The 14,577-nt window shown below is 36.4% G+C and overlaps 1 protein-coding gene across 1 annotated transcript in view; it reads right to left on the reverse strand.

Annotated features, from left to right (window-relative positions):
- The window catches only part of MAN2A1 (mannosidase alpha class 2A member 1), a 113,044-nt gene that overhangs the window by 62,335 nt on the left and 36,132 nt on the right, over positions 1 to 14,577 (reverse strand). The window contains exons 4-6 of the mRNA XM_060235616.1: positions 5,633 to 5,804; positions 1,281 to 1,408; positions 440 to 613 (exon numbers count right to left, since the gene is read on the reverse strand). Coding sequence (XP_060091599.1) covers positions 440 to 613; positions 1,281 to 1,408; positions 5,633 to 5,804 — 474 coding nt within the window. The remainder of the gene's footprint in view (positions 1 to 439; positions 614 to 1,280; positions 1,409 to 5,632; positions 5,805 to 14,577) is intronic.

The following is a 14,577-nucleotide window of genomic DNA, read 5'->3' on the forward strand; positions in this document are numbered from 1 at the left end:
TCAGAAGCTTGCTGGGGTAAGCCTCAGATAGTATTCTGCTGCTACATTCTGAATCAGTTAAAGTGTCCAACCACCTTCAAATGCAACCCCATAGAGTGTATTACGATAGTCCCATCTGGATATTGCCAAGAAGTGTTCAACAGTGGCCAGGTCTGCCTCCCCTAGAGACAAGTGTGCAATTAGTGTATGCACCAAAATGTTGGGGGTGGGAACCCATTCTTCATCATCTCCATCACCTGTTTGCATAGAAATACAGAACAGTCCAGAAGCATTACCCCCCTCCCCTCATCCCAGTTTGCAAATCTACCCTTTCAGAAGAAATACCACCTCACATAGAACAGGTTGTACATGTACTACTAATCTGCAGCACTTCTATTTTGGCTGGATTAGCATGACTGAAGGTTCTGACACAAAATCATGTGAAAAACAAATTACATACCCCAATTTTGTCTCCAAAAAAATTCTAGTGTCTTCTGGATTGCAAAATACTTTTTAACTGAATAATGGACTCTCTGTATAAGCATATTGGAAAATCCAGCACGTTTCAGAAGATAAGCCATGGTTGGTGAATGACCAAACGGATCAATTGCCCAGCCAGATTTTGGTTTTACTCCTGATGAAAGCAATAAATGTGTTAAAAATAATTCATTTCTACAGTATATCAGCATAAAGGTTACTTTATTAAAGATTCCTTTAGATGTGGATGGCATGGGGAGCTGTTTGTACTGTCACATCAACAGCAACCTCTGAAAGGCTTAGGCATTATTCCTTCAGTAAGTGCTAATGAAAACAGTGGAAACTAACATTTTAGTTACTTAACTGTCTTGAGGGCCCTAACCAGGTGGAAAGGTAAGATGCAAATGAACATATATGAACATATATGAAGCTGCCTTCTACTGAATCAGACTCTCAGTCCATCAAAGTCAATATTGTCCACTCAGACTGGCAGCGGCTCTCCAGGGTCTCCAGCTGAGGCTTTTCACGCCTACTTGCCTGGACCCTTTTTCATTGGGAGATGCCGGGGATTGAACTTGGACCTTCTGCTTACCAAGCAGATGCTCTACCACTGAGCCACCGTCCCTCCTCTATAAGCTTAAACAAGAAAAACAGCAGTTTCATGAATTAACATGCAAGACTTATAACTTACCTGCAAGAACCCTATTGCAGTTTGTAAAATGTAATTTAAAATAATGAAATTGATAATACAGTTTGCTTCCTAAAATATCAAACAGCACAACTAATAAAAACAAATTTATGAGCAAGCACTGCAATGAACCCACCTAGGGCCTTCTCTAGCCACTGGTGTCCTTCAATCATCTGGTCAATCAAAGCAAAATAATGGGGAGAAGCTTCATCAGGCATGACCCATCCTCCTGTTACTATTTCAAACTGTCCATCTTCTAGTAACCTGAAAAACACATTTGCTGAACTTTTATTTACTCATAGAACTGTCTCTAGACACACACATTCTTTTAAAAAAATGCTAAGAATGAGTAACTTCAAACAATGAAAGGAAAGGTTCTTCTGTTGTCAAAAGAGAAACATTTTAGCCACTTGCATCATACTTCAGAAGCACATTAAAAATCTAGTTAAAATCAAACTCAGATGTTTGATTAAAAAGATACCACACTGATATAAAGATACCACATTGATATACACAGATAGACAGCAAGCCACTGCATTTTATTGCTTTAAACATAATAGCTTATTAACTTCTACCCTGCTAAAGTACACTTAAATAAATCTAAAACATGCATTCCACTTTATAGCTTGAGTGGAAATACAATCAAAATGAAAGTATTTTTTTTTGCCCTGATACTTTCAAAAAATGCATAGGTCTAGCATGCATGCCGTAACCAATGCCTAAAGGTTCTAAATATCAATCATTATTAGGGCATTACATGTTGTATTAAAGAAGATGTGATCTGTCACCAGTAAGTATAATTTCTATTGATAGGCATAAAATACAAAACTGAAAATGAAACTGAATCTATGAGGTCACCCTCATGGATGATCTCTTGATATCTGGATCGGGGCGGCTAGGCAGTGCTGTTGTTAGATCTGTCGGCTGCATTTAATACTGTTGACCACCAGCTACTGTCCTGTCGCCTCACCAACACAAGGAATCAGGGGTCTGCCCTTCAATGGCTTACCTCTTTTCTCCAAGGTCAGGGACAAAGGGTGGCCATAGGGGAGCAATCATCACAGAGGCACCCACTTGTATGTGCTGTGCCCCAGGGGGCGGTTCTCTCCCCAATGTTTAACATCTATATGCGCCTCCTTGCCCAGATTGTCCAGAGACATGGGCTGGGTTGTCACCAGTATACAGATGACACCCAGCTCTATTATTGATGGGGGGGCCAGTCCAGCTGCACCCCGGAAGATATGGACCTGGCATTGCAAGCCATAGTGAAATGGCTCAGTCAGAGTTGACTGAAGTTGAATCCAGTGAAGACAGAGATACTGTGCCTGAGTTGCGGTGGCCTGGGTTCCTTTGCCAGCCTTTGATGAGACGCCATTAGCACTAGCTTCAAAGGTCAAGAGCTTAGGGGTGCTCCTATTCACTGATAATGGAGGCCCAGGTAGCAGCCACTGCCAAATCCGCATTTTACCATCTTAGGCGGATAAGGCAGTTGGTTCCATAACTGGAGCACAACGACTTAGCAACAGTGATCTATGCAATGGTCACCTCGAGAACAGACTACTGTAATGCCCTCTACATGGGGCTGCCCCTGGCTCAAATTTGGAGGCTGCAGCTGGTGCAAAATGCATCAGCCAGGTTGTTAATGGAGCTACCTGTATGGGAGCACATTCAACCTGTACTGGAAATGTTGCACTGACTGCCTGTGGTGTTCCGAATTCATTTCAAGGTACTGGTTATAACCTTTAAAGCCCTATATTGCCTGGGACCCATCTATCTTCAGGACCACCTTTCCCCATATGTACCCCAGAGAGCACTATGTTCAGGTTCCCAAAATCTTAATATCACTGGACCAAAAGCTTGGTTATCCATCATGAGAGCCAGAGCATTCTCAGTAATAGCCGCCGCTCTGTGGAATGCCCTCCCCGAAAACATTAGGGCCCTGCGGGACTTGTCACAGTTCCTCAGGGCCTGTAAGATCGAATTGTTTAAACTAACTTTCAATAGCTAAGGGGAGGTAGCTATTATTCCACAGCACTAGCAATCTCACTGAACAGTAAGAACCGAAACTAAAAACATTGGAATGATCAGAATATCAATGCACATCTTGAACATAATGATTGTAAAATGTATGGAAATGATTTTATTGTATATCTTGTTTTAAATTTTATGTTGTTTTAATTGTTGTGTGCCACCCTGAGTCCATTAGGGAAGGGTGGGATATAAATCTGATTAAATAAATAAATAAAATACTATCACCAGGCCCCTATCTATGTATTGGCTCAGCTCAGTATTCAGTCAATATCTGGGTCACCACCAATAAAAACACACAGAGAATGCTCAAGGGCTGAGAAAGAAGACAGGTTCCTTAATTTTGTACTATATTCTTGAACATGCAAAAGTTGAATGCTCCAAAGTGATGCTGGACACACTCCATACCTCCCTCAATCTCTGATACATGCAGAGGACTTGATCTGCCTTCTGCAAAACTCAACAAGATACAAGACTCCTTTCCTGAGTCCTCAGTGAAAGATGATTGATGTGCTACTGGACATTTTGCCATGTTGCTGCTAGGAAGAGGATTTATATTTCTACTACTAGTTAGAAAAGTCAACAGGGCTGGTTTTTCTTCCTCCAGAGCAAAGCAAACACACATATAAATCTATCTTCTCTACTGGCATAAATACCTCTGCTCCCTTGCACATGATTACAAAACAAGCAGCATGCATCATGTGCACATGACAACAATAAGGTGTGCTACAAACTTCTTTAAAAATAAGAACTGGAAAAATTCATACAGACACTTCTACCTGTGACAGCTGAATGATACTCCCAATGGGCATGCGTGTGTGTGTGTGCATGGGTATACACACACACACACAGAGTGCAGTTCCAAGTATTTGGGTTGATCAATAGGTACTATTATCATTTTATCCTTCTTCCAGCTGCTAGAAACACAGTACAGATACAGAAAGACAACCATATCCAGAAAATAAATTATTACGCATTTGCTTGCTTGTATTAAACCACTCACTACAGGAAAAACGATAGAGCATTATTACTATTATTATTAGATTGCATTAGAAATAGTCTGGTTCCAACTTTTTAAGCACATCAGAACAATCTCAGCAGCTTAAAATGTACTGCTTATGGATCTCAGCATAAGAAGGTGCAATCAGGCTGATTATGTATTTAAGTCAGGAAGCAAAATGTTGCATATTTATGTACCTCTGCAATATTATTAATGGATTACGATACTGATGCAAGAAGCTAGAAGCAACCTCTTTTTCAAAGGGCAAAGTAAAAAATTGAATTAACTGTTGATCTACATGCTTTATGTCAGCCAAGCAATACAAAGTTAATTTGGTTCTCTTTGAGGAGGTACTTTGCACAAAATTTAAAATAGTAATTTTATTTTCACTTGCTGACCTATTTATACTTTCTAATTCTATGATTTAGTTATGCTGTCAATTAGTTTTACAAACTGTTCAACTTGATTTGTGCACTGAGCAAATAAAGCCTTTCTGACCTGGCCCTCAGAGACTGACAAGCATTTCATGCTCATTTTATCAACAGTTTGCAACAAACCTTTAAAAAAACCATTACTATCGCATTTCAGAAATAGCAACATAACCAAACCATGTAAATTAGTGACAAATACATGAGGCACTGCTGTAAAGGAATGTTATGATTAAGCATTCAATGAGCCCAAAATTTTGTATCTATATCTATTTGTACACATACACACACACACACTCTATCTGTCTGTCTTTCTGTCTGTCCACCTACCTCTATATTCAGAATTAGCACAGGTAACATGACATACAATGAAAAACAGTGGAATTCTACCCCATCTTGATCAGCAGATGTTTAAATAAAGCAGAAAATATTAAGGGGGACTGGAGAGAGCAGGACCTGAAGCCCACACTGACCTCAAATGTCAGTGTTTTTGTTAATGTTAAAGGTATGCAAACTATATCTGGAATCTCAGAGACTGCTTCAGATCTTGATGGCAATTTGCTTTAGTGGATCTCTTTATTTTTCTCTTCCCTCAATCACCCATGGGGTTGCAAGGAAGAAAAAGAAATAGTTACCAGTCAAGGAATCTCAATTTAGCAGTCACAGTATGATCACCATTCTAGGGAGAAATGGGTCTAATTTAACAACTTTCTGGAATAGGTGAACCATGACAGTGCCTAGCCTTAAAAGACAGCTCAACTTTGTTGAAGGAAGTTTTGTTTATTTGTTTTCAGTGGTAACCAAGGACAGTCCTTCATATGAAAATGGTAGCCTTTCCAAACACTTCACATTTCTGATATTAACTGTTCACACTTATAGGATTTTGACAAAAGGAGTACTGCCAAATTGTACTGCAAGAAACAAAGTCCAAACTTAGCCATATAACATTTCTACAAATACTCTACATTCTACTCTAATATGCTTTTGAACTAAATTGTAGGAGACCCGTGTAATAAAGTAAATCATTCAGACCTTTTCACAGCATCCTTCTTTTGGCTATCTATTCCATCCCACCACTTTGAGAAATACGAGATTTCAGACCACATAAATTTCCTCCCTTTGTCTTCTTGCAGCTTTAATACCATGTTATTGAGAATATGCTGTGTCTGATCTCTGAAATAGTCATCAAATGTCTTCAGCCAACCTAAGTTAAAGATAAGAACAAATAACTACATAGTTTAAAAAAAAAACAGTCACCATAATCTTTTATGTGACTGACATTCTGCTGGGACCCAACAATCTTAAAGGTACAAATGTCTGAACATAATACAAACCAAGTACAAGACCACCATGTGAAAAAAAAATCTAGTCGTGCAGCTGTATTACAAAAAAATTGTTTCAAAACAATTTTTTTATAAATCTTGTACTCTTAACCAACATTAATAAATATACAAAACTTCAAAGAAAGTCTCACACAGTCTAAGAAAATGCTGAAAATCCAGTGTAACAATACGGTTTGAATGGCGGACTAGTTCTCCAAGCTGTTTCCAGAATTCTTTTTGTAAAACAATTTTATTATTCAGCAACATTAATCAATAATCATCCAAAAATAAACATCAAACATATTGCATCACATTTCCGATCTCTCTCCCCCCTTTTTATGACTTCCCTGGTGCATTCAACTTAAAATACAAAAAGAATAATAGGTAATATTAACTTATTAAGAACCTTCTAAAAACTTATAACTATAATAAAATACAAATAAGAACAAAATTATTATTACTATTATTTTCTACCTTAATTAATAATCTTATAATATTACTATACTTAATTTTTGGTGTTATCTATCTTAATTATTATCTATCAATCCCAATTCTCATATGCAAAAAAACACTGTATATTTCCATAATTTTACTTTATCTGTAGTTGACATTTTACACTAAAAAAAGAAAGAAAAAAGTTAACCATTATTAAAAATCACCAAATGTCCTTTCACCTTCCACTGTTTTTCAACATACTTTTGAAATTTCTCCCATTCCCTGTTATACTTATCTATATCAAGTTCTTTTAAAGTTCTAGTAAATTTGTCCATTTCACTCCAATGCATAACTTTCATAATCGAGTCCCATTTTTCTGGCAATTTATTTTGCTTCCACAACTGTGCATATAATGTCCATGCAGCCGAAAGCATGTACCAAAGCAATGTTCTGTCTTGTTTCAGAAAACTTTCCATTTGTAATCCCAACAAAAAGATTTCAGGTGCTTTCTTTATATTGTAGCCCAAAATCTTTGAAATTTCTTGCTGAATCATTTGCCAAAATTGTATAGCCTTTTCAAAGTCCACCACATGTGATAGAAAGATTCTTCATGTTTTTTACATTTCCAGCATCGATCAGACATCTCGTTGTTTATTTTCGAAAGTTTCTTAGGAGTCATATACCATCTATATAACATTTTAAAACAGTTTTCTTTAATATTGTTATATGTCGATATTTTCATAGAGTTCTTCCATAAATATTCCCATTGTTCCATCTGAATATCTTTATTTATGTTAATTGCCCACTTTATCATTTGAGATTTAATCATTTCATCCTCTGTAGACCATTTCAGAAATAATTTATATACCTTTGAAATTATTTTTTCATTATCGCCAAACAGCATTCTTTCTAGTTCAGTTTGATCTTGTCTTATTCCTTCATTCCTAATATCCTGTTCAACAAGACTTTTACTTTGTTGCAATTGAAACCAATTATAATCCAGTTCTTCCACCGATTTTAATTCCACCTTGCCGCCTTGTATTTTCAGCAATTGTTTGTATGTTATCTGTTTTTCTTCCTCAATATCAGAATATAACTTTATTACTTCCGTCGGCACAATCCAAAGTGGTTTCCTCTCATCACCATATTTCTTGTATTTCAACCATGTCTTTAACAAATTACTTCTTATATAATGATGTGAGAAAAAATCATCCATCTGACTTTTTCCATAGCATAAATATGCATGCCAACCAAAAGTATTTTCATGGCCTTCTAATGTTAATAATTTTTTATTTAATAACATTATCCATTCCTTTACCCACCCCAAACAAACTGCGTCATGATATAATTTTAAATCCGGCGCTTGAAAACCTCCCCTTTCGTTTGCATCCATCAAGATCTTCATTTTAATTCTTGGTTTCTTGCCAGCCCATATGAATTCTGAAAGTTTCCTCTGCCATTTATTAAATTGTTTATCTTCTTTCACTATTGGAATTGTCTGGAACAAGAACATGATCCTTGGTAATACATTCATCTTAATTGCTGTTATTCTACCCAGTATAGACAGGTTCAACCTATTCCATTTTAATAAATCTCCATCAATTTTCTGCCAGAGCTTTTCATAATTATTTTTGTATAAATCAATATTTTTTGTTGTGATTTCTACTCCAAGATATTTTACTTTAGAAACCACTTCACAATTTGTTAAATTCTGTAATTCTGCCTGCTTACTCTTTGACATATTTTTAAACAAAATTTTTGACTTCTCATTGTTTACATAAAAGCCTGCCAGTTTACCATATTCTTTAATTTTCTGAAGCAGCAACGATGTAACTTGAGTCGGGTTTTTGTTTATAAACATAACATCATCTGCAAAAGCTCTGTATTTGTAAGAACAACCTTTCAATTTCAGACCCTCTATCTCCTTATCTTCTGGGACTTGCAAAAGCAATATCTCTAAAGTCATTATAAATATCAATGGGGATAGAGGGCATCCTTGTCTTGTTCCTTTACTAATTACCATTTTCTCTGTCAAATCTGCATTAATACAAAGTCTTCATTGTAAGAACAACCTTTCAATTTCAGACCCTCTACATCCTTTTCTTCTTGGACTTGCATAAGCAATATCTCTAAAGTCATTATAAATATCAATGGGGATAGAGGGCATCCTTGTCTTGTTCCTTTACTAATTATTATTTTCTTCATTATAATTACCATATTCTTCATTAATACAAAGTCTTGCTTGTTGGTCAGTATATATCGCTTTTACCATTCTCTCAAAGTCTTCACCCAATCTCAATTTCTCCATTACTGCAAACATAAATTCCCAATGTACATTGTCAAAAGCTTTCTCTGCATCTGCAAAGAACAAAGCCACTTCTTTTTCTGGATGTTTATCATAGTATTCAATTATATCGATTACAGTTCTGATATTGTCTCTGATCTGCCTTCTGGGAAGAAACCCTACTTGCTTTTCTTTAATAAAGTTATTCAAATGCTATTTCAGGCGTTCTGCTAGTATACTAGCATATATTTTATAGTCATTATTAAGTAATGAAATTGGTCTATAATTTTTTACATTTGTGGCATCTCTGTCTTTTTTTGGAATTAATGAGATTACTGCTTCTTTCCAGGTATTAGGTAGCTTCCCCTCAACTCTTATGATGTTCATCAATTTCAGAAGCTTTGGAAATAGAGTCTCCTTCAAAACTTTATAATACTTTGCTGTGAATCCATCTGGACCAAGAGCTTTCCCCAATTTCATTGAATTAATTGCCACCTCTATTTCTTCTTTTTCAATCGGGTCATTTAACATTTTCTTCATGTTTTCAGTTAAAGGTTTTACATTTATTTTCTGTAAAAATGTCTCTATTTTTCCTTTTTCCACCACGTGGCTTTTAAACAATTTTGCATAGCATTTGTAAAATTCTCTTTTAATTTCTTCCTGATCCACAATTTCTTTATTTCCCGAAATTATTTTATTGATAGCTTTATTTTCCCTTTTTCATTTCATTTGCCAGGCCAAGTATTTTCCCGGTTTATTAGTGCTCTCAAAAGATTTTTGCTGAAGCCTTTTTAAGTTCCATTCCACTTCTTTATTTAATAAATGTCTTAATTGTTCTTGTAGAATTGTAATTTTTTTTTGAGATTTTCTTTTTTCCTGGCCTTTTTTTGAATTCTCTCTCTCTCTTGCCAATTTCTTTTTGTAAATCCATAATTTGTTTTTCTTTAGCTTTTTTGTCCTTATTATTCAGTGTGATTAAAATGCCTCTCTTTACTGCTTTGTATGCATCCCTCACCGTTTGGTATTGGACATCATTATTTTCATTTACTTGGAAGAAAGCTTTGGTCTCTTTCTCCAGAGCTTCTACTACCTCTTTTTTCTGCAGTAAGTCTTCATTTATCCGCCATCTCAAAGTCTTTTTAGTTTCCTTCGCAAACCACATTATTGGGTTGTGATCTGCACTTATTTTAGGAAGAACCTCTATTTTTTTTGTTATCAACTCCAAATTTTTTGTAATCCATGACATATCAGTCCTTGAAAGAGTTATGTCTTGCTGAAAAGAACGTACAGTCTCGCACTGTAGGGTTCATTTCTCTCCAAATATCCACACAGTTTTCTTGTTTAACTAATTCAAAAAAAGATTTTGGCAATTTCCCTTCTTTATTTTTTTTCCCAGATCTGTCCAAAATATTCTTAACCATTCCATTAAAATCTCCCATTATCATAATTTGCTCATATGTCACTTGGTCAAGTTGTTGCGTAATGTCCTTAAAGAAAGAGTCTTTAGCTCCATTAGGAGCATACAATCCCAATAACAAAGTTCTTTTGTGGTCTAACATCACTTCTACTGCAACAAACCTACCATCATCATCTTTAAAAATCAATTTTGGTTCTAAATCCTGCTTCACATAAAAAAAAACATGCTTTTTTTTCTCCTTGGCCAGTGAAAAAAAATTCCAAACCTAATTGCTTATTCCATAAAAATTTGTAATCCAATTGTTTAATATGTACCTCTTGCAAACAAATAATGTTACACTTTTGCTTCCCAATCCAATGAAAAATTGCCTTTCTTTTTTTGTGGTGAGTTAAATCAATTTACAATCCAAGATAATAATTTGTAATCCATCATGATTTTCTGGTTTTAATCTGTACCCCCGAATTCTTTATTTTCCATCAGAAATTTCTCCGTATCTTGCACACGTGTGATTGAAAGAGTAGTAGTAGAAGCGCCCACTGGGTAACTCTGGTCAGTCCAGTCTCAGTTGCAGTTCTAAGGCACTCACACAGATAGCCGGTTCAACAAACTGTATTGGGTTCAGGCAGATATCAGAGTCAAGAAGCAGTCCAATAGTCATACACTTACATCCAATAAAGCCAGGCAGAAGTACAGATACAAAGTCCAAACGAATAGTCAATACACAGTCCACAGTCATCAATTCCAATTTCCATCCAACAGTATTGCACGCTACATCCATCCTTTCCTATCCCACACTGAACAGGTAGCTGGCTACTGCATTTCAAGTCGCCTTAGCCAATCTCATTCCAAATTGGTTAATGGCTTACACCTGATGACACTATAGCACCTGTACTCAAGGATGACACAATCTTTTGGCAGTTCCAATTCACCTTAAAGTAATAGGACACTGACAGTGATGGTACATCTCTTCCCTTTGTATTCAAAACCCACACCTTCTGGAAGAATCCACCTATATCTCAGTTACCTCTTTCTCAATTGATCTGTCAGTTTTTTATATAGTTTTCTGTCACTTAGAACTTTTCTTGATAATTCTTTCATGATTCTGACTTCACTGCCCTCCACCACCAAATTACCATCATATTGTTTACTTAAAATTCTACCAGCCAGGTCTCTTGTTAGACATCTTACTACCACATCCCTTGGTAGTTTATTTTTCCTTGCATACTCTGAATTGACCCTGTAAATATAGTCATAGAAATAGTTAGTCCCTTCAGCGTCATCACCAACAAATTCAGCAATAATCCTTATTATGTATGTTCTTAAGTCCATACCATCTTTTTCAGGCACCCCTCTCAAACATATCTAGTTCTCCATTAATTTGCAATCTTGCAGTACCGCTTTTTCCTGCATTTTTTTAATAGTGGAATCCACTGTGTTAATTTTTACATCATGGTCTGTCACTTTATCTTCAACATCTTGAATGCTTTTTGATATTGTTTTAACTTCTTTAGTGAGTGCTTCTATATCTTTTTTTTAAATTCCTTCTTGCTTTCACTTACAGATTCTTTAATCACCTTCACCAGTCTTGCTTCCATGGCATCCATTTGTTCTTTTTTTCCCAGATTTTTTAACTTCTTCTAGTGTCTTGGCTCTTGTCTTTATCAGTTTTCCTGGTTTTGGGGCTGACATTACTGCCTTCCCAGTGTAAATATAGGCACTAAAATTGATGTCACCAAAACTTTTGAAACTATATAGTCTTATAGATTAGGGCATGCCCCTTCAGATAAGCCCAAAATCGCTGTCCTCCTAAGCTCCAAAGCCAAGATATTAATTTTTAAAGTTTTAAAATTTCCAAAATGGCGACCATGTGATCTTTCCTTTATTTTTCAAAACAATTTTCTTTTTCTTATAAATTGCTCCCAGATAGCTTTAAGTCCAGTATATTTAACTTTCAAATGTTGATATTTATTGGCTCCACTCTTTTTAACTGTCCCGTTCTTTTAAAAAAATTTTTTTACAAAAAATTACCTTCTTATAATGGCCGCCAATGTTTCTCTATGGTTACAATCCTAGAGAAGCTTAGGAGGCTTATTTTTTTCCCCTTTTTTTAACGGCCACCACTTTCCTTTCTTGCCACGAAGTCTCGTTCTCTATGGTATAGAATTCTCATATTTCTATGATGTCACTTCCTGTGACGTCTTGTTGTTCTACAGTTCTCTTCTAGTATCGGAGGGGGTAGCTGACCACAGGTATGTACAACAATTCCAATTTTCCCCTTTTTTAGCCGTTGCTTTAATTTTCTCAGTTCCAATTTTTCCCCACCTCCTTCTTCTTTATTTTAGTGTCTTATATTACTATCCAGACCTTTATTTTTCTTCCAAATAAATCTTAGTTTAGTCCCAGAGCAATAGATCAAGATCTTTACCTTTTTAAGACGTGATCCTTCAAAAAGCACCAGTCAAATTCCATTTGATATTAACTAGTCCCAAAGAAGCTTTGGCTTATGATGAATTTAAGTCGATTTAACGACTCCAGATTTCCTCTGTAGACGTTGGAATGTGATTCTTCTCCGGAGTCTCTTCAAAGCCAAAAAGAAACCCCAGTGGGATTCCTTGTCAGCCAAAGTAAATCTCCTCAGAATTTTATAAGCATGTCTTGGCCACCTTATCATTTAGAAGATGTGGACAGCAGGCATTAAAACACCTTCTCTGCCTAGAACAGAGGGTCTGGTCTGCTCCTCACTGAGAAACACGTCAATCCTCCATGAATCCAAAACTGGAAGCCTCCTGTTTCCAGAATTCTTCATCAGCAAACCATATGCTAAAACTGTTATAATCCACATAATGCCCTTAATCCATATTGAATTGCGTATACCACTGCATACCACTGATTACTTAAGAAATTTCCATTAGCTGTTTGTGACTTTAGTGAACTAACTCAACTGGCTTATTAGGAGTAAGTCCAACAGAACAGTTGTGATTGTGAAATACAATTCCTGTGGATTATAAGAGTGTTAACATATGGACTGTTGATAAAGCGTTCTGGAACTGACTTGGAGACCTAGCTTGTCATCTCAGCCTCATTGCTACACTGGACTTTCAGCATTTTCTTAGACTGTATGAAAATTGCTTTGAAGTTTTGTATATTTATTACTGTTGGTTAAGAGTGCAGGATTCACAGAAATTAGTTTTGAAATATATAGATTTTTTTTTGTAATACAACTATGACTAGATTTTTTTTCACAAAGTGGTTTTTGTGTTTGGTTTGTGTCATATTCTACTGGGACCAACTGGTAAACTGAGTGGGATCAAAAAGTCCCACTATGCTAAACAGTGCAAGCATTCCCTTCTGTGAATCACATCTCCTCCACCAAAGGAGGGATCCTTGTCCCAGCCGGAGGAAGGCTTCTGTGTCAGAAGAATGGAGCTCTTTGGATCCAATCCAGGGACTGCAATAAAATGCACCCCAAAAGTTTTTAAAACATGCACACATTTTAAGTTTCATTTTAACATTTCCCAAAACAAGTCTGCATGTTAATGCTAACTAGGGATGTGTGCTAATTTTTGACAACTGAAAAAGGTGCAGCAAAAAGTTCCATTTGTTATTATTTAAAAATGAATAGGAAAACAACTAACACTTGTTCATTTTCACTATTTAGACACATGGCTAACTACTTTAAAGAGTTTAGATAAGAAAGGAACTTAGAATTCTTCCAGGAAATTATGAAAATGAAACTGATGAGAAACCTTCCCAACCAGCAGGTTAAAGAGATCTTGCAACAAAGCTTTGTTTCCTGTTAAATTACACTGGCGTTTAGACATCTTCCTTGATAATCTATGAGCAGCAACTACCCCAGTTACTTTATTTCTGCTAGAGCTACTCTCAAAGACCCTGTGCTTACAGATTCCTTCTGCTACTTTGCAAACAGCACTGTTACCGTGTGACTGACAGCATGATTGATTTTTTATTTATCATAGTGCACAAAGCAGTATTCCAATTTCACAACTGTGAGGCTCCAGGCTTCTCTTTAGGGTAAATCCATGTGCTACATCTGCACTCTGCCTTTGAAGCCAGAACAGACATGACAAATCTCACTGATTTCCATCAGTCTAACAGTAAATTACACATATAGAGATATGGTTCAGATTGGAACCATATAGAAAGAGAAAAGGAGATTTAACACTGCAAGCCTCGTTCAGTTTTGCTCATGAAAACCAATCTCGCCTCCACCACTTCCATAATGCTCTCTGCCCTTCTCTGCATGTCTTTCTTACACTGCCCACTGAGCAACTCTTCCTGGCAGAGTTTTTTTTTTTTAATCCATTCAGGATTCTCCCTTGACAATCTTCTCTCTGAGACAGTTCAGCATTTTGATCGGAGAGACTAGATATCTAGAGAGGCCCATCCAGAATCATGCCCCCCATTCTGAATACACAGCACCTTTCTTGTGCTGTACTGCTATGTGATCTGCCTTCCTTGCACGAAAAGGTTGTTTTTTCCTGTGTGATGCCTGCCTGCC

This window comes from Heteronotia binoei, chromosome 4 (genome assembly GCF_032191835.1).
Source record: "Heteronotia binoei isolate CCM8104 ecotype False Entrance Well chromosome 4, APGP_CSIRO_Hbin_v1, whole genome shotgun sequence".
Lineage (NCBI taxonomy): Eukaryota > Metazoa > Chordata > Lepidosauria > Squamata > Gekkonidae > Heteronotia > Heteronotia binoei.